The sequence below is a fragment of the Panicum virgatum genome, chromosome 5K, assembly GCF_016808335.1.
Source record: "Panicum virgatum strain AP13 chromosome 5K, P.virgatum_v5, whole genome shotgun sequence".
NCBI lineage: Eukaryota > Viridiplantae > Streptophyta > Magnoliopsida > Poales > Poaceae > Panicum > Panicum virgatum.
The window spans coordinates 13737835-13756899 of NC_053140.1; the positions used below are offsets into that span (position 1 = coordinate 13737835).

The 19065-nt window shown below is 46.2% G+C and overlaps 3 protein-coding genes across 4 annotated transcripts; 1 reads left to right on the forward strand and 2 right to left on the reverse strand.

The window, feature by feature from the left end:
- Positions 1 to 420: 420 nt before the first annotated feature.
- Positions 421 to 5958, forward strand: LOC120706491 (disease resistance protein Pik-2-like). Of its 2 annotated transcripts, XM_039991156.1 has the most exons (4): positions 421 to 788; positions 1150 to 1853; positions 2968 to 4972; positions 5330 to 5958. In XM_039991156.1, exons 2-3 carry the CDS (start codon positions 1162 to 1164, stop codon positions 4925 to 4927), a joined length of 2652 nt encoding a protein of 883 aa, XP_039847090.1. In that variant the 5' UTR covers positions 421 to 788; positions 1150 to 1161; the 3' UTR covers positions 4928 to 4972; positions 5330 to 5958. The 2 variants fall into 2 exon arrangements, with proteins under 2 accessions (XP_039847090.1, XP_039847089.1); XM_039991155.1 differs by having other exon boundaries at positions 421 to 1853.
- Positions 5959 to 6111: 153 nt separating this feature from the next.
- On the reverse strand, positions 6112 to 9050 carry LOC120706493 (cysteine proteinase inhibitor 12-like). The gene is made up of 4 exons (XM_039991157.1): positions 8760 to 9050; positions 8394 to 8613; positions 6646 to 6791; positions 6112 to 6523 (listed from the first exon to the last, which is right to left on the reverse strand). The coding sequence occupies exons 1-4, from the start codon at positions 9000 to 9002 to the stop codon at positions 6368 to 6370; spliced, it is 765 nt and encodes a 254-aa protein (XP_039847091.1). The 5' UTR covers positions 9003 to 9050; the 3' UTR covers positions 6112 to 6367.
- A 1537-nt stretch (positions 9051 to 10587) lies between these two features.
- On the reverse strand, positions 10588 to 16903 carry LOC120706494. The gene is made up of 4 exons (XM_039991158.1): positions 16625 to 16903; positions 15177 to 15550; positions 12563 to 13969; positions 10588 to 11005 (listed from the first exon to the last, which is right to left on the reverse strand). Exons 3-4 carry the CDS (start codon positions 13943 to 13945, stop codon positions 10712 to 10714), a joined length of 1677 nt encoding a protein of 558 aa, XP_039847092.1. The 5' UTR covers positions 13946 to 13969; positions 15177 to 15550; positions 16625 to 16903; the 3' UTR covers positions 10588 to 10711.
- Between the last annotated feature and the right edge of the window lie 2162 nt (positions 16904 to 19065).

Consider the following 19065-nt stretch of genomic DNA (forward strand, 5'->3'; position numbering starts at 1 on the left):
ATTTCTGATCCTTCATCCATGACCATATATAATTGACCGAAATCTACTTCACCATTGTCTCCAAAGCTTGACATGTAGCCTGAATATTTTCTTCATCCTCCTCAAGGTGCTGCAGTAGCCAGTTTGTTCCTTTCTCTCACCTGCTCATGGATTGAATAGTTTGAGTCGGTACGGTTCGATCTATGTACTCAATGAAGGTTTCATTCTAATTATAAAATTTTATAATCTTGGCAACTATGTAATACATCAGATTTCATCCTTATAAAACCGAACTCCTCTCTCTACATTTTATGGATTTAACTTATATAACATGCAATTTATTTATGCCATTTTATGGATTTAACTTATATGACATGCAATTTAATAAAGATGAAACTCGGGTAAAACTCGCATTGACATTGTGCTGGTACTCTCGAACATCGACTGCTACTCTTGTAGACTGTAGTTGTCCTCTCCCTCCCTCCCCCTCTCGGCCTCGCCGGAGATGGCATTCAGCAGGCTCGACCCAGACGACACGAGAGGGGTCCTTTTGCAGCTGTTACCGCTTGCCGCCCCTGGGCTTCGACGGCGACGCTTCCTCCGATATCTTCTAGGTCGCCCGACCTCACTGCCGCTGCGGGCTGCGGAGGGCCGCTGGAGATGGCAATGGCATCCAGCATCCAGCAGGCGCGCGGCGCGAGGGGGGAGGTCCTTATCTGATATGACTGAAACAGATCCATAATTCATCTGATCTGGTTTTCTGTCAATTTTTGGTTTGTTCCTCCTCCAATGTCTGCACTGCCAATTCGGTACCCAAAATTTACCTTCGCTCTACTGTGAAGTTTACACTAAAAATTCTTAATTAAAATCATTTTATTTCTTGGTTCTGGACTTCTGGTTTGATTGAACTAATCATTACAATGAATATGTCCAGTTGCCCATTTGCTTTCCATTTCCGACATATTTTTTTTATACAAGCAGTTATAATGTATGAACCAAACGCTTGATTAGTTCTTATACCAGGGCAGTACCTAAAATTCTTATACTGTACCTTATGATCTTTCCTTGGCATTTTGCATCTAAGGTGGATGAAAACAATTTATTAAATGGACTCCAATTTATGTCTCACTAGAATGCCTGTTAATGTAAATGGCTTTTTATTTTCTATAGACAACGACATGGATGAAACAAGTCAGGGAGGTGGCTCATGATGCGGAGGACTGTATTGACATCTTCCGGTATCACAACGGCCACCGACATTGTAGCCATAATCCCATTGTGGGCTGGCTACACAAGATAATTCACCCCCTGAAGACACTGAGAGCTATGCACAATCTGTCCATCGAGGTCCGAGACCTCAAAGCCCGTGCACTGAAAGTGAGCGAGCGGAGGCTGAGGTACAGGGTGGAAGCAGCATTTGGAGGTGCAAGTGATGCATACACAGCTGGCCGTTCGTCTCCGGACTATAATCATCTTGAGCGCCAGCTGCCTGCACTCAACATCGACGAATGCCGGCTCGTGGGGGTGACCGAGAAGACTGAATCAGTCATCAAGTTGCTGGAGGATGGTAACTTGGCTCGCCTCAAAGTTGTCCCCATTGTTGGTTTTGGTGGCCTGGGCAAGACAACTCTTGCTGTGACTGTTTACAAGAGCCCAACAATGAAGGGGATCCAGACACGGGCTTTCCTAGCAGTGTCCCAGCGTTATGATCTTCGCATTCTACTAGAATCTTTATTGAGGCAGCTTATCCGAATATCCTTGAGAGATCCAAGCTGCTCTAGGGAAGAAACATTTAAGGATCCCCTTAGAGGCATCGAGACCTGGCACATATCTGAAATCATTGGAAAATGCAGAGCCCATTTGGAGGACAAAAGGTACTCCCTGGTAATATAAGGAAATATAGGTTTCACATACATGTTTATTATCTTAGTTCTCTCTCCTTTTAAAAATAGCTGCAGTTGGGGAGTTGATTTTGTTCATAAAGACTTGGTGTCTTCCTTTCTTCCTTCTATCAAGTACCTCTATTGATATTGGTTCTAATGTGCATAATAGCGGAAATACTCTTATAAAAAATATGGCAATAATTTTTTTCTTACTCCATTTGTATTGATACTTGTATAAAGCTAAAAGTACATATTTTGGATAGTAGAGGTATGTCCCTTTTTGTTCCTTTTTTATGTTGGCATGCAGATGCAGTTTAATTTTCCTATTCAATTTTCATTATTAGTTTTCTCATGGTGAACACAAACATTTGTGTTGTCTGATCTTCAGATGTTTGCTCAAGTGCATCTCTCATAGAAAATATTGCAAACTCTTAAAGCCAAGTTGTCAATATTAGGTGGGACAAATGAGCGCTATCTAGGAGGAAAAAATATCAAATTCATGATAGGTGGGGGAAAACCTTTTATATAATTTAATCTTTAGGATGACATAAATTTCCCCAATCTAACATTTACTACTTTGCTTTTAAGTTTTTTTTTTTTACTTTTCTTAAATGGCATGCTGAATCAAATCCCTAGGTGTTGCTCAGTTAGTTCTAATTGCAAAGGTTTGGCATTGATTGGAAGTACTGCGCATCTGTATCTGACTCATTCCAGTTATGCCAGATGCCATACCGTATCTCAAGTTGTGCAAAGCTAATGTTGCAGTACCCTTGGATCAAGCTTGTCCTACTACACTCCCCATTCTAAATACATGTATGCCATTTTAGAATGAGCATCCAATAAGATTTTGAAACCCTGACTATCATAAAAAAAATAGATTTGACCCCATAGAATATATATTGTTGTATGTGTTATAAAAAGTGAGTCCATAACATTTTCTGAGTATAGTTCAACCATTATCATTAGATGAAATAATTGAAAAAGGGGTGTGCTACTTGAAAATTGCTGCCAATTTTCTTTGAGAGAGAGATGAAGTCAAATCACCTGGTAAGAATTTACTTGTTATTTGTTTTCTTGTTTGATAAGCATTCCTTTTCAACCATAGGTACTTCATTGTTCTGGATGATCTGTGGAGTCCGGAGGACTGGGAGAACTTGAAGGTGGTTTTTCCTGATAATGACAAGCAAAGCAGAATACTAATTACTACACGGAATTGCAATGTTGCTGAAAGTTGCTGCTCTGATTCCCATGATCTTATTTACAACATGGAGCCTCTACCCTTTGAAGAATCTAAAAAGCTATTTTATAAGAAAGTGTTTAAGTTGGATAAATGTCCTCCACTATATCAGGATTTGGAGGTAATCTCTGACAGCATATTGAAAAAATGCAGTGGTTTACCTCTAGCCATAGTTAGCATTGGAGGAATGCTAGCTCGAACAAAAAATAAGACAAGGGCAGAATGGGAAAAGGTGTGTGATAGATTGGGTTCTGGGTTAGAAACAAGCGCCACAATAGGAGGAATGAGAAGGATACTCTCTCTTGGCTACCATGATTTGCCTTACAATGTGAAGGCTTGCTTCTTGTATCTGAGTGTTTTTCCTGAGGGCTATGAGATCAAGAGAGGACCCCTGGTTAGACGATGGGCAGCTGAAGGTTTCATCAGTGGAATGCACGAAACAAATTTGGAGGAGATTGCAGCGAAGTATCTTGATGAATTCGTGAGTAGAAGCATTGTTACACCTACCCGCATTGCTAGCACTGGTTTGGTCAGGAGCTGTAAGGTTCATGACATAATGCTGGAAGTTATCACCTCCAAATCTATCCAAGAAAACTTCATCTCGTTCGTGGGGAAGCAACAGTACAACACAACAGGGCATGACAAGATCCGGCGACTTTCAATCCAGACTGATGGTACTCATAGCAACAGAGAGCAAGAGAACCACAACACAAACTTTTCCCATGCCCGTTCCCTGATAATTATGTGCTGCAGCAAGAAGCCACTGCCCATTAGCTTTGTCCACCTTAAACTGCTGAGGGTGCTAGACCTCGAAGGCTGCTGGTGGCTGAGTAATGAAGACTTGAAGCAGATCTGTAAGATGTCTCTCCTGAGGTACCTCTGTCTTAGAAGAACAAATGTTTCAAAGCTGCCAAAGCTAGTGGGGAGACTGAAAGAATTGGTGACTCTGGATGTGCGGGAGACTTCCATTAGGGAATTACCTGAAACCGCTACCCAGCTGGGAAGTCTGAAGCATCTACTAGGTGGCAGGTATAGACACTATACCAGGATCAGTCGAGTCAAGCTTTTTGAGCCACATGAGGCCCTGACGATACCACATGGATTGAAGAACTTGAAATCCATTCAAAAGCTTGCCCATGTAGACATTGCATCCAGCTCCCACGCAATGCAGGAGTTGGGTGTGCTGTCCCAATTAACCAAGCTTTGTGCTATGAACGGTGAGTATGGAGGAGAAAAATGGAAGCCTTTTGCTGCCTCGTTGAACATGTTGTGCAAGTCCCTTCGGCACCTGTCCATCATCCACTGGCGCAATATGGATATGGGACTTGAAATCTTTCTGGAGCTAAAATCGCCACCCATCTTCCTTGAACAGCTCTACTTGTGGGGCAGATTAAGTGTCCTGCCTCCATGGATTTTATCCCTCAGCTACTTGATTGAACTATCGCTCCGGGAGAATTTTTTTGATGGGCCATTGTTGAGGCAATTGGGGAAGCTTCCAAGTCTTGTATCTCTCAAACTCTACCATGAATCATTTGTGGGAACAACTCTCTGCTTTGAAAAAAATCTATTTCCCAGGCTGAAGCAGCTGATTGTAGACAACGCACCAAACCTTGATGAGCTCAGTTTCGACGGAGGTGCCCCTAATCTGGAGAGGCTCACGCTGGCTTTTGAAAGAGAACCTGCAAAAGGTATTTTCGGCATTGAGAACCTTCCAAAGCTTAAGGAGGTTGAGTTCTTCGGTGAAGTTATTTTTGATTCCCTAGTGGAGGGAATGATAACTGAGGCCAAGATACATCCAAATAGACCAAGAGTTTATAGAGAAAATTGATCCATCGTAGACTCCAAAAAGTCAGGTTGCTGTCATCGACAACATGTAAGTTGACTATATATTTATTTCTGTAGCTGTTTAGACAATTTCTCTACATTATTGATAATCATAAAATTTCTTACTGACTTATGTTACCAGCAACATACCAGCATAAATGTACTAGCTTAGTGTAATGCTGCCAATATTTTTGCTGCTAGTTGGTTTGTTTTGTCAGCATGTACAGTATTCTTCTTTTATGCTAACCGCTAGAGATTTGATTGTTGCCAGTAGCAGCTTCTTGTGTTGCGGTCGTTCTTTTTTTCATTTCATGACAGACTAACATTTTATTACCTTAACATTCTTAGCCAGTTGTATGTATGGTTTTGGAATTTTGGGTCTTAAAGTGTTACTGTTCTGTTTCAGGCACATCTGCAAGTGTACTCATCGAAGACACATCCTGTTCTATAGTTTCAGTGATAAGGAAATACATTAGTGATCCTGGGCAGATGCGCTGTGAGGGGTAACCATGCTGTTTGGATGAGACTGAGGACCATGAAGTCAGATGAAGATATCAAATGGCTTGCTGTGCCCCTACATGCCTGTGGATTAGCGCTTTTTTGCAGCAGCACATGGACAACTTATTATCAGCCACGTCTATTCGTCCGCTATGCAGTTAACTTTTTGGGTTGCAAATTGTTGTGCAGTTTTAGTACCTTGTAAATCGGTTTGTCCGTATGATTGCAATAAGCTAACGGGCTAGCTAGCCGGTCATGATGGTGGTTCAGAGACCGTTGGCACGCACACGTGGGCATGCCATGGCTTTGGTTACGTACCCTTTCTCTTATCCCCCAATACAACTTCGTTCGGTACTCGGTATTCTAAGGGAGAGGTGTAGCCGTGTAAGTGAACCCGCTGCATGAGCACGCAGTTGGTTTCTTGTTTCTGAACTTGTTCGGCTTGTAATATTGATTTAACTTTGCACCATATGTATGAACCATTCTGTCTGAATTTTGAATTATGTTGTGCATATGCACCATGAACGGTGCTCTGAATTATGACTTGTATTGTGAACTATGGTCTGCAAGTGATTATCAAGAATTTTAAGCTGTATTATGTTGTTTTGAGACTGGCACTATCGGATGCTAGAACATGAGTTAGCAAGTGTTGATTTCCCTCCCTTCTTTGTTTCTTGCTCTTTGTATTGGTTTAGGTGCTACAGAAGGGCACTTCACAAATGATTCATATTAACAGTACAATATGACCACGATTAGCTTTGGCACAAGTTCGGATGCCAGCAATAACGTTACGACAAGCTAGGAACAGCACTAGGCTGCCTCTCAGCCTGCCCCGTTCGGAAGCCAGCAACGACCACAACATATCCACATAAAAACCCGGAGTGAACACGTCCTCCTTATTTTACAGCGCATACTACATTACCACAGATATCGTTACGTCAGAAGCTCACTGGCTGCTAGACTCATCGTGCTCTGCTGGCTGATGCTGGTTCAGCACGAAAGCCCCTTCCAGATTCTTATGGACCTCGGCTTTGATCTTCTCCTCCTTGCTGCCTCTCTTCAGCTTCATCAGAATGTCAAATTTTGCAAAGTCTTCCACAACCTAGTCACATAAGTACATAACAGAACTTTCAGATACAAGAAGCACCGAATAAAACTTCCAGCTATAAGTCAGAAGCATTTAAAGAAATGTGACTGTCAATGGTTAAATCAGCAGAAGCTAACCTGTGCCTTAGCACGAACAATCTCAAGAAGTTCATAGGGAAACAGGGAGTTAGACCTCTCTTGGATTGACTTCACAGCATGGTGTGCAGCATCTTTGACCACAGGATCCTCCACAGGCACCTCACGCCAACCAGGCTCATGTCCACCTGAAATATCACCACCCATCAATGCCAACTATACAAGTTTTGAAGAATAAACTGAACATAAGATACCAGGCTTGTTTGTGGGTCACGGACTAGGTTCCAACATACATGCTCCACAGGTCAAGGACTAGGTTCTAACATACATGCTGGCTTGCTCACAGCTAATGGTTCTAACATACATGTTGGCATGCTAACAGGTAATGTACTAGATTCCAACATACATGCCAGCTTGTTCGCTGGTTATTGGCTAGGTTCTAACATACATGCCGATGCCATATTACTGGCTACTGAGACTAAAAAAGATTGCCACTTTAACATGATCCAAAGGCCAAGAGAGCAAGAGACACTTTTCCTAATGTGAAAACTCAAAGTGTGGTTCCATGGTAGCAGTCAACTTATGCTGCAGATGGGTATGCCAGTTTGCTGGAAGCATGAAATGGTGACCGGCTATTAGGTGCCCACCAAGAGCCAAGGTTTCGCATAGACTGCATAGCTAGCTGAACTGATTAGTTCAGAATTGAAATTTAATGCTCTGAACATCAGAACATCAACATAAAGGTGGAAGACGTAACCCACTGACTAGGGCCAAGTTAGGGAGGTGCACATTTGCGATTATCAGCCAATCGTAACAAGTGAACATGCGTCCAGTGTCAAAAAGATATCCCAGATTTAACCCCAAACAGAACATGAAAAAAAACCACTTGAGTAATCAAATTTATCAACATAAGGTCCCTATATGCCACAGAGCAAACCAGAGAACGTGGAAAAATGCTCACTGTCTAGCAAACAGAATATTAAATTGAAAGAAAAAAAAAGACTGCCCTTCGTTTTCAAGAACCTTGCATATCAGCCTATCAAGTTGACCTCTAGGCTATTATTCTTCCTGGCTCTCAAGACTCAAGAGCACTTGTGCCAGGCAGACAACTTAAAGTGCTAAGAGTTGGAAATCCCATCTTCCAGATTACCACTGATATTGCACAATGTGACTCAAACCCTGTTGCATAAATCCCATCTTCCAGATTACCACTGATGTTGCACAATGTGACTCAAACTCTGTTGCACTTGAGGCTTCAAACAGTAAAAGCTGACCTCCAAAATTATATAATCCGTACTAATGCTAAGCTGAACATCCACTCAGTAATATGACTGTACCTCATGCCTCCCCGAAGGTGATGCTTGGAACCCCTTGGATAAGACAGTACCCAATGTACCTATTTCCCCATTCCATTAGGACGACCAAGTTACACTGTAGGCCTAAATTCTGAACAAATCAATTGGGTGCTAATGCCCGATAAGCGATATCTTCCTGTTTCACAATCATAACCACATTTCCTTCAAAATAATAATAATTTTGAATTTAAGTGGAAAAGATCGGACCGCCACTGCTGACATATTGGCTATTTGGCATCCCTTCATATTTGGATTTCAAAGGAAAACGTGTCCACTATCATCCCAAACTAGATCAGACACCCATCAATCCAAAGTGAGACACACAAGGCATTTATATGGACTCCCAGACCCTAGCCCTTGAACTCGAGATGCAGTCACTCGGTCAGAGAGCAGCTGCAACAGCAATAGCAAGGTCGCATAAGCGGGAGCGCGAACCTTTCTTGGCGCCGAGGTCGGCGCTGGTGAAGGTGGTGGCGTCCCCCTTGTGGACGAACTCCTGGAGCTCCTTGAAGTCGAGCCACGGCTTGACCCAGACCTTTGCCTCGTAGACCTTCTTCCTCCCGGCCTCGATGGCCTCGAGCGTGAGGTGGTGCAGCGTGCCGGCCACCACCTGCTCCTTGGCCTCCACCACGCGCACGAACTCCAGCAGCGCGTTCTGCGACCACCGCGCCCGGACGAACAAAAATAAAATCAGAAGAGAACCCCAACCGCACGAATCGACCGAATCGCCGAGCACCCGAAAAGGGGATCGTGAACCGGGGAGTGGGGGAGAAGGGGAAGGCCGCGGGGGTAGCCACTTGCCTGGCGCTTGTTGTGCTCCTCGACGGCGAAGCGGCCGAGCCCGTCGGACTCGGCGCTGTTGGCGGCGGCGGGGTTCTCCTTCACGCCGCCGAGGACGTGGCCGGCCATGGCCGCTGCTCCGATAGCGAGGGGCGCGGAGACGAGGAGGAGGACCAGCAGCAGGAGGAGGAGGGGGCGCAGAGCGGGAGCGGGGGCGGGGGCGGGGGCGGGGGCGGCGGCGAGTCGCGTCGCGACAACGCGCATGCTCTGGTGGGGGGCGAGAGGAGTGCCTGCGGTTTGCTTTCGCTTTCCTCGGGGGGGGGGGGGGGGGGGGGGGGGGGGGGTTGGGCGCGGGGGGAATAACGGGCGGGGAAAAGAGGGTCTTTTACATATTTTTACCGTTATACTGGATGACGCTCAACAGATTATTATTTTTAAAATAACATCTACAACTATCCAGCTACCAATAGAGAGAAATTTAAATTATATTTTTACTATATTTACTGATGTGGCACGCCACAACAGCCCCACACACTGGCGCCCAATGAGCAGGCTTAGGTGAAATATCCCCGCTGCCCATGATTCGCTCCTCTCTCTCTCACTCTTCATAGCCAGGTCCCGCAGATCATCTCACTTCCATTTAGACCCCACTCACTTACATTTGGACCCCACTCGTCAGCTCCGTCTCCCACCTCCAAGCATCGTTCCGATCTCGCCGCCCTTTTCCCCCTCCCGTGCCCTCCGCCACCGTTCCCCTGCGGCTGCTGCAGCACGGCGGCCAGTGCGCCGGGGCTGCAGGGCCCCTGGCCCCCTGCCTGCGCCGCTGCTGCAGGACCCGTGCCGCGCCGCCTGGGCCCGCGCTCGCTGCTGCAGCGTCCCCGGCCTACGCCCGCTCGCGCCTGCGTCGCTGCACGTGTGCGTGCTGTAACCTGCCCGGCTTGCTAGCTCCATCAGCAGGGGCAGGGGCGCAGGGCTTGGGGAACAGAACAGAGCAGGACAAGCAAGGAACAGAGGAGCGAGAGCTAGCTAGCTTAGCAAGTGCTTTCGTTAGTTACTCGCGGAACATAGATAATAGGAGGAATGCATTCAATTCATCGGAATGCAAGCAAAGTAATGCCAAGATCCATTAAAATTATTGGTGCTTCTTACCCCGCCGGAATCAAGCGGCTCAAGCGCCAGCGGGTAGCCCAGCAGGCGGCGCACGCGGAGGTGGTTGATGAAGCTAACGAATGGGGCCCACCTGACAGTGAAAGAAGTTGTGGGACCCAGTTGTCGGAGAGAGAAGAGAGGAACGGGTGAGGGACAGTCACACGTGGCAGAGAAAGAAATTGTGGGACCCAGCTATCGAAGAGGGAGAAGAGAGGAGCAGTCACAACATTTCGCATGCCCTTATTAACTGTGTGCCAACGTATATGCCGCTGTGGCGTGCCACATAGGCAAATGTGGTAAAAATGAAAAGGCCGCGAGATAAAAATAATAAATTTATAGGTGTGATTGTAAGAGTGATATTTGAATGAGTGTCGTTCGGTATAATGATAAAAATGTAAAAACCTCAGGAAACGCGAACAGAAGAATAATTCAGTCAAACAGTTCAATCGCTTCCGCTGGTCACCATTGTACAATATCCCGCCGTTTTCGGTAGGTAATCAAGAATCACAAATCATAGGCAAAATCGTTAATTTCAAAATGAGCGAGCGATGGGCCCCTCCTCCACGTGCGGGCAGGCAGGGGCGCGCCACGGGGGCGGCAGGCGTTGAGGGCTCGGCGTTGGGTGGCGGACGGTGTCTAACGGCAGAATTTAACGGAATGGTAAAAAAAATGAAAAATTAGAATTTGTGGCATAGAAAAAAACTCATAATTTTCAGCGATACATAAAGAATGGTATAATTTTCAATGGCATAGAAAAAAATTATTCTCACATTTAACTAGAAGTAAACAATAATTGAAAAAATAACTGTATGGTGCGTGTGGGTCTACGCGTGTGGATTTCGGACAAATTTGTTGTATCTTGCGGTCTGCATCAGGTGGTGTACGAGAAGCCACACGATGGTAATGAACTCACCACCGCTGCTGAGCTGTCTGGCATGCGATTCCCTACTGCAATGTTCCGCGGCATAAATCATCACCTCCACCCACACTCCGAAGATCAATTCTAACGTGTCAGACCTACCCAAGTCACGAAGCTCTTTGGCGAGCAAGGCTGCACACGAATTGCCTGTCATACGGAACCGTCCGCGGCGTGGATCTATGCCTGGATCAATCGATTCCTGAGACAGAGGAACCAAGTTAGTGTATTTGGCATCATGAATAATGTTATCTGGGTTGAACTCCGTTTCATTACGAAGTTGCAAATATACAATTAATTCTCAGTAGTCTATTAAAACGAATGTTGATGCACACTAGTGTAATCCAAGCAAAGACTCTTTGGAAACCAAACCTTCTTCTCAAGTAAAGACTCTCTGCAAAGCGATGCAAGTCTTTGCCAACAATAGGTGGCCATTTAATCATAAGCCTAATCTGCATTTGGTTTACCTTTCCATCATGTTGAGAATTATGCAATAATGCCGGACTGTGGTTGTATGCATGCATTGTCGCATTGAACAATGTAAACAGCCGGAGACTTCTCCATTTATGGCTACAATTAATTCCAAGTACTGTAACTGTAACACCCCAAAATTTGCTTTCTGAAATTTTTATCAAACTCAAATGCAATGTACTTAAGTTGTTTGATTAGTGAGCATGTCATGAATTTATCTAATTCTTTTTCTCAAATCAAGTGCTAAAATAAATGTAAGTTCAACTTGTTTGTGCATCCATGCTGCTGCATACGTTTGATGCAAACCCAGACAATGGGAAATCACGACCTGTGGGTAAAGTGTACAACCTCTCGAGTGTTAACAAACTGATGCATCAGCCGTGCTCACGGTTATGAGCGGCCTGGACCCTCAAATGATCAGAGAAACATGTGGTTTGGGCCGTGATGTTGATCAATGGAGAATATTTACTTACTTATGCTTTATCTTTATGATATATCTGTTGGGTAATTTTGGGATGATAACTGCTAATCTTAATTAATAAAAGTTGACCAACTAAAAGCTACTGCAATCAGCCAGTCCACTATAAAGCCAATCCACTTTAACCTAAACGGGACACTTGCTGGGTGCGACAAGTACTCACCCTTGCTTTCTTTTTCATCAACTTTGTTGCGTTCAATGCAACCGCTGTTCAGGAGATGGAGAGGCTGTGGATTACACCCAGACTTTCCAGGAGTACGATGAGTTCTAGGCTGGTGATGCCCCCAGGCAGCTGCTTGTGGATATGGAAGGCCACTTCCGTAGCACTCTGATGTTTAGTTGTTTAAACGTTTGTTTATGTTAAAGACTTCCGCTATATCGTTCATGTTGTAATAAGCGATACTTGTACGCTTTTGCACTGTGTTATGAATCATTTATGTTCCAATGTATGCAATTCCGATCTTGGTGCATACATGGTCTACTTCCGGTACTCTTTTTAAAACCGGGGGTGACAGTAACAAACCTCAAAAACTAAATCATGAAGCTCATGCGCCTTTTCTATTTTCATTTCAGTTAGCTTTTGAGTATGTGTTGCTAGTCCTGCTGGATATGTAAAAATCTAAGAAGGTGAGAAAATCCTAAAATCTTCTTTATTGCAAAAAAAGTTTACTAATGCGTTGTGCTTCATAGAATATTTGAAAGATAAAATTACAATAAATAAATTGGCAGAGCTAGAGCCATTGTCCCAAGAAGAAATAAGCAATTTTCAAACAGTGTGAAGTAAAGTAAAGCAGCCATGATAGAACATACCGTTGAATAAGATTCAAATGAATTAAACAGCTTCTCGGCAATCTTCTTTCTCTGTGGGGTCCTGGAGAAATTGGTGGGGCCTTCATGTTGGAACAATTCCTTGATCATATGGCACAGGTTCCAGCTTCTGGGAGATCCCATCACCGTGCTGTCCTTAACAGGCCAAAAGGCCTCAAAATTGTTGGACACGTCGAGATATAAATTGTGGTGTGCACGGCCTGGCAGCATGTCGGGTTTTACAATGAGCAGGAACATCATGTAATTGGATAGCACCCTTGTCGCTTCGACAAGCTTTGATTCATGGCCAGCGTCGTAAACCTCAATAAACAGATCGGTCGCCATGTGCCATACAAGGATGCTCTGGTGGAAGTCAATGCTCACACTCCATCGAGCAAAGTCCTTGTATGCTTCAAATTTTTCCAGTATCATGCGGCCTCTTGAGTTTAAATCAGCAATTTCTGGCGGAGGCAGCGCTTGTAACACTAGATTCCTGAGATCACTTGTTGGCAAAGAGTCAGTGCCTGAGAAAGTGCCCTGGAAATGCGACCTGTTCCACCACTCCCCGAGGCCCATTTTTGTAGTCAGTCTGCTCCATGGCTCAGTCGTGTCACGGTAGCATAGATGGAGCAGATTATACTGCCCAAGGGAGTCCCTCCACAGTCTCCTGCTTGCCGGCTTGACAGGGCGGCGAACCAAAACCAAGACATGAAGAAGCCATTTTGCCAAAGCAAGAGTCCCACTGTCGGTGGAATCTCTCTGTGTGTTGCGGTGAAAGAAAGAGCATGTCCAGCTCGAAAATACTGCCCTACACACTGATATAGTCTCCAGGACCAAAGCTCCAACAAGCAAAACATAACTAATAATCACATCGGCCCTGTTGTAATCTCCCCTGCCTCCTCTGATGCTGAGCTGAAACAAGAGGAATGCAGCAGCCGTGCCAAGTAACGAAGTAAGATGGATGCAGAAGCCATACCAAGTGTGCATGACCGCTGCCTTGGTGTACAGGATGTCGTACATCAGAGACAGCTCCATCTCGATCAACTTGTATATGTCCTCCCCCACGACAACTTCTCCAAAGGAATACCCTGGATCAATGGCACGTAAACCCTCGATCTGAGCCTCCTCCAACGTGACATCAAGGAAGGCGCACATGCAGGCTGCGAAGCTGTAGTGAGCTTCAAGCAGGATCTCCTCTTCGCTCTTTCCCTCCACGACAAATCGATATGGTTTAACCCTGCCAGTGTCACCCCACTTGTTGAACCTGTCGCGGATGCTACTCATGCCACCACACTTGAGTGCCCATATCCTCTCACCATACTTCACAAGACCAGCAACGAACAAGGAGATGGTCGCCAGCAGGAGCAAGATTCCACCACTAGACATATATTTGTTGATGACATAAGCAGCCTGCATGCCACCACTAGACACCAATTTTCTTAATACGACAATTGATGGAGAGATATAGGGAGCAGAAGAAGGACTTGCACATGGTCTTCATTGACCTTGAGAAGGCATATGACAAAGTACCGAGAAATGTCATGTGGTGGGCTTTGGAGAAGCACAAAGTCCCAACCAAGTACATTACCCTCATTAAGGATATGTACAAAGATGCGACGACGTTTGTCCGGACATGTGATGGCAACACCACTGACTTTCCTATTAACATAGGCCTACACCAGGGGTCAGCATTGAGCCCTTATTTATTTGCTTTAGTGATGGATGAGATCACAAGGGATATACAAGGTGAGATCCCTTGGTGTATGCTCTTTGCTGATGATGTGGTGCTAGTTGACGAGAGTAGGGCAGGAGTTAATAGGAAGTTAGAGCTGTGGAGACGTACGTTAGAGTCGAAAGGGTTCAGACTTAGTAGGACCAAGACCGAGTACATGATGTGCGATTTCAGCGCAACTAGGCATGAGGGGGGAGACGTTAGTCTAGATGGGCAAGTGGTGGTCCAGAAGGATACGTTTCGGTATTTAGGATCGGTGTTACAAAAGGATGGCGACATTGATGAAGATGTTAGGCATAGAATTTCAGCTGGATGGTTGAAATGGCGGCAAGCTTCTGGCATCCTTTGTGACAAGAGGGTGCCACAAAAGCTAAAAGGCAAATTCTATAGGACAGCAATTCGTCCGGCGATATTATACGGTGCTGAATGTTGGCCTACAAAAAGACGACATGTGCAGCAACTGAGTGTAGCAGAGATGCGGATGTTGCGGTGGTTTTGCGGGCACACAAGGAGGGATAGAGTCCGGAACGAAGTTATTCGGGATAGGGTCGGGGTGGCACCAATTGAGGAGAAACTTACTCAGCATCGGCTGAGATGGTTTGGACATGTCCAACGAAGGCCTCCTGAGGCGCCGGTGCGTAATGGGATCCTTGAGCTAGTCGATAATGTAAAGAGGGGTAGAGGTAGACCTAAACTGACGTGGGATGAGTCGGTTAAGAGAGACCTTAAGGATTGGAACATCTCTAAAGAGATAGCTTTGGATAGGAGCGCTTGGAGACTAGCTATCAATGTGCCTGAACCTTGAACTTATTTCTTTCGGGTTTCATCTCTAGTCTACCCCAACTTGCTTGGGAAAAAAGACTATGTTGTTGTTGTATAAGCAGCTCCTAGTACCTGCACGACAAGAGTTTGCAGGTGGCGCAACCACAGGCTGTTGCCTTCGAGCGCGAAGGCAGTGATGTTATCTGGGCCACCGAGGTGCAGCAGCAGGAAAGGTGCCCAGAACGCCACCAGCTGGTGCTCGCTTGACCCGCTTATGATTTAGAGATGGCCCAGCGCGTATATCGCTGTGGAATCAGCCAGCAGGTAAGCCAGCCAGAGAGAAGCCCTCAACACCGTGGAGGAGCTACGCCGCCGGATCCCGCCAGAGATGAGGAGCCATAGCTGCAGCATGAAGCTTGCGAGGACCATGATTTGTATGCCCCATGTGCTCCACAGATGCACTAACCCTTTCATTGCTTCTCCAGTCCTCAAAATGTCTGCAGAGTGCAGAAACAACATGTCAAAGAACACAATAGCAACTAGCTAGATGATCTGTATACCTTCACATGCATAATACGAAAAAGACTGAATGTATCACAGAGTAGCTTACATATGTGCTTTCCAGCCTGCCCATGTTCATGTTTTCCTTTTTTGAAGCTCTTAAAGGATTAATTAAAAGACTAGATTACTATATATCTAGATTCTTTTGGCAAAATGATGAACATAAGAAGAAATATAGATTGGCTAAATGGCCTATTCACAGCAAACCCAAATGTTTTGGGGGTTTAGGCATTTTGGATTTGGATATTTGCCTTTTGATTAAATGGCTTTATAACCTCATAAATGAGGATAGTGCTTGGTATAAAAAACAATTATTTGCAACATAAATCTCTAAATCAAGTTACTAAAAAGCCAGAAGATTCTCATTTTTGGTCTGGCCTGAGGGCAGTAAAAGACCTATTTCTCTTTCGGCTCATTTATAATACAAAATGGCCAAAGTGTGAGATTCTGGGAGGATACATGGGAAGGAACCAAACCGTTCATGGAGCTATTTCCTAATCTGTATAGAACTGTTAGGAAAAAGGGGTTACATTAGCAAAAGCTTTGAACAATGCTGCCCTCAATATTTCCTTTAGAAGTGCCTTGGTAGGAGATAATTTAAAATCATGGCTTGAACTAGTTTCAATAGTAGTAAGTGTCCTTTTGGTTGAAGGAAAGGATAGATTTAGATAATTAGATGGCACCTAAACAGAGGGGGCTCGTACTCGGTTCATTCTTTTATACCATGCCTTCATATCATATGGTATCTACAGAGTGGGTTGATCCTCACGAAGGGTAATCTCTAAAAATGAAAATGGAATGGTAATACTAAATGTTGCTTTTGTAACTAAACTGAATCAATTCAACATCTGTTTTTTGTTTGCCATGTGACGAGATATATTTAGAATACCACTTTTATTGTTACAAGGTCACAAACTGCCAAACGAGGAAATGCATGCGCGCGGCGCCTTGAAAAGCAAACGAGGAGGTAGGAGAGAGCTACACCCGGGAGGAATCGGGCTGCGACTCACCGAGGAGAGAGTATTGGCTTGCCGGCGGCGAGAACAGTGCGAGGGATGGATGGAGCCGAGACCGGGAGGTGTACTGGAAGTCTGGAACCACCTCTCGCAGCTCCGGGCGGCGTCAGACAGAGGAAACCTCTCGGCAACAACAATGGGGGTGGAGTGGGGAGGAGCGAGCAACCAACGTCGGTCGGCGACGGCCGACGGAGCGCCCAACCGGAGGCGGTGACTGTTGAGACTTGAGACTTGAGAGAGGAGGTCCGAAACGTCGAGACAAAAAAAAAATTGGAGGGGGGTAGGAGAGAAAATTCGAGTCAAGTCAACTAGTCCAGAAAGCTGAAAGCAAGATTTCATGTGCACTGCTCGGGATATTCTGTGGACGGTTGCATCAGAGCCGTGGCATTTTTACATTTTTACCATTATATCGAACGGCACTTATCTAAATATCAATTTTACGATGACATTTACGAATTTATTATTTTTATCTTACAGTCCTTTCAATTTTTACCACATTTACCTACGTGGCACGCCATACCGACGTACATGCTGAGACACAGTCAGCAAAGCATGAGAAATGTTGTGACTGCCCCTCACCTGCTCTTCTCTTCTCCCTCTCCGACAGCTGGGTCCCACAGCTTCTTTCATGCCAGGTGGGCCCATTCGTCAGCTTCATCTTCCACCTCCGCTGGCGCTTGAGCCGCTTGATTCCGGCGGGGTAAGAAGCACCAATAATTTTAATGGATCTTGGCATTGCTTTGCTTGCATTCCGATGAATTGAATGCATTCCTCCTATTATCTATGTTCCGCGAGTAACTAATGAAAGCACTTGCTAAGCTAGCTAGCTGTCGCTCCTCTGTTCCTTGCTTGTCCTGCTCTGTTCTGTTCCCCAAGCCCTGCGCCCCTGCCCCTGCTGATGGAGCTAGCAAGCCGGGCAGGTTACAGCACGCACACGTGCAGCGACGCAGGCGCGAGCGGGCGTAGGCCGGGGGCGCTGCAGCAGCGAGCGCGGGCCCAGGCAGCGCGGCACGGGTCCTGCAGCAGCGGCGCAGGCAGGGGGCCAGGGGCCCTGCAGCCCCGGCGCACTAGCCGCCGTGCTGCAGCCGCCGCAGGGGAACGGTGGCGGAGGGCACGGGAGGGGGAAGGGCGGCGAGATCGGAACGATACTTGGAGGTGGGAGACGGAGCTGACGAGTGGGTCCAAATGGAAGTGAGATGATCTGCGGGACCTGACTGTCGAAGAGGGAGAGAGAGGAGGAGCAGGACATTTCTAGGGCTGGGCATCTAAACCCGAAAAACCGAACCCGAACCTGAACCGAACCCTAATAGACCGAATTGTCGGTCAATTCGGTTTTCGGTTCGGTCCACAAACTCAGATAATTCGGTTTTCGATTTCGGTTTCGGTTTCGGTTTCGGTTTCGGTTCTGGCCTCTTAGAACCCGAATAGACTTGAAGAACCGAAATACCCTGTGACAGATCAAACCCAGTCCAGCGACGATTCGGCCCAAGGCCTGCTCCACACTACAGCCCCTTCCGCTCCCAACCCTAGCGCCCACTCGGCCGCCAGGCGCCAACTGCTACCTGCTGCCCGGTGCTCGCCTCCGCCAGTTCCCTGTGTCGCCGTAGCCTTCCGCTTCCCACTCCCAGATCCCTGCTCCTTCTCTACTTCCTGTTGCCTACGATGGAGGACACCATGGCGGCGCCCTCGCGGATCTAAGGCCGGCGACGCCCCTTCTCCTTCTCTACTTCTTGTTGCCTGCGATGGAGGACACCATGGCAGCGCCCTCGCGAATCCATGGCCGGCGGCGCCCCCTCTCCTTCTCTGCTTCTTGTTCGCGTGGGGGAGCTGCCTACTACTTGGGGTGAAGAGTAGTAGGAGCAAGGCGCTCACCATTGAAGAGGTGGCTGGCGCTGCTCGCCCTTGGTGAAGAAGTAGAGAGGGAAGGAAGGGCGGCGGCTGGACTGGAGAAGGTACTGATGGTCTATGAACTCAGTGTGCAGTTTGTATTTCTAGTCAATTTCTCTCTGTTTATCTCATTGTGATATGTGAGAAGCGTTCTATTCGGTTTCTCGGGGAATCGAATAAACCGAACCGAAATTTTCGGTCTATTAGAGTTCGGTTCCTACAATTTTTCTAGAAATTTCGGTTTTCAATTTGCAAAACCCGAAATTTCCAGAACCCGAATAGACCGAACCGAATAACCCGAATAGACCGAATGCCCACATTTCACCTGAGCCTGTTGACTGGCGCCAGCGTGTGGGACTGGCGTGGCGTGCTACATGCGCAAATATAGTAAAAATAGAACTCAAACTTCTCTCCGTTGGTATAGTTGTAAGTGTCATTCTAAAAGTGATAATCTGATAAACGTCATCCGGTATAATGGTAAAAATAATAAAAGACAGCACTCGCTGCATCGTCGCCCCGGTCGGTCGCGGTTGGGCACTCGAACAGTC

What these genes read in the sequence shown, in the direction of transcription:
- LOC120706493 (XM_039991157.1), bottom strand. Translation starts at nt 9,002, where the DNA reads ATGCGCGTTGTCGCGACGCGACTCGCCGCCGCCCCCGCCCCCGCCCCC. An exon ending in CGACCTCGGCGCCAAGAAAG is followed by an intron (nt 6,792 to 8,393) that starts GTTCGCGCTCCC and finishes GTGATATTTCAG; the next exon opens with GTGGACATGAGCCTGGTTGG. An exon ending in TTGTTCGTGCTAAGGCACAG is followed by an intron (nt 6,524 to 6,645) that starts GTTAGCTTCTGC and finishes TTATGTGACTAG; the next exon opens with GTTGTGGAAGACTTTGCAAA.
- LOC120706491 (XM_039991155.1), top strand. Translation starts at nt 1,162, where the DNA reads ATGAAACAAGTCAGGGAGGTGGCTCATGATGCGGAGGACTGTATTGAC. An exon ending in GCCCATTTGGAGGACAAAAG is followed by an intron (nt 1,854 to 2,967) that starts GTACTCCCTGGT and finishes TTTCAACCATAG; the next exon opens with GTACTTCATTGTTCTGGATG.
- LOC120706494 (XM_039991158.1), bottom strand. Translation starts at nt 13,945, where the DNA reads ATGTCTAGTGGTGGAATCTTGCTCCTGCTGGCGACCATCTCCTTGTTC. An exon ending in CATTTGAATCTTATTCAACG is followed by an intron (nt 11,006 to 12,562) that starts GTATGTTCTATC and finishes CCTCTGTCTCAG; the next exon opens with GAATCGATTGATCCAGGCAT.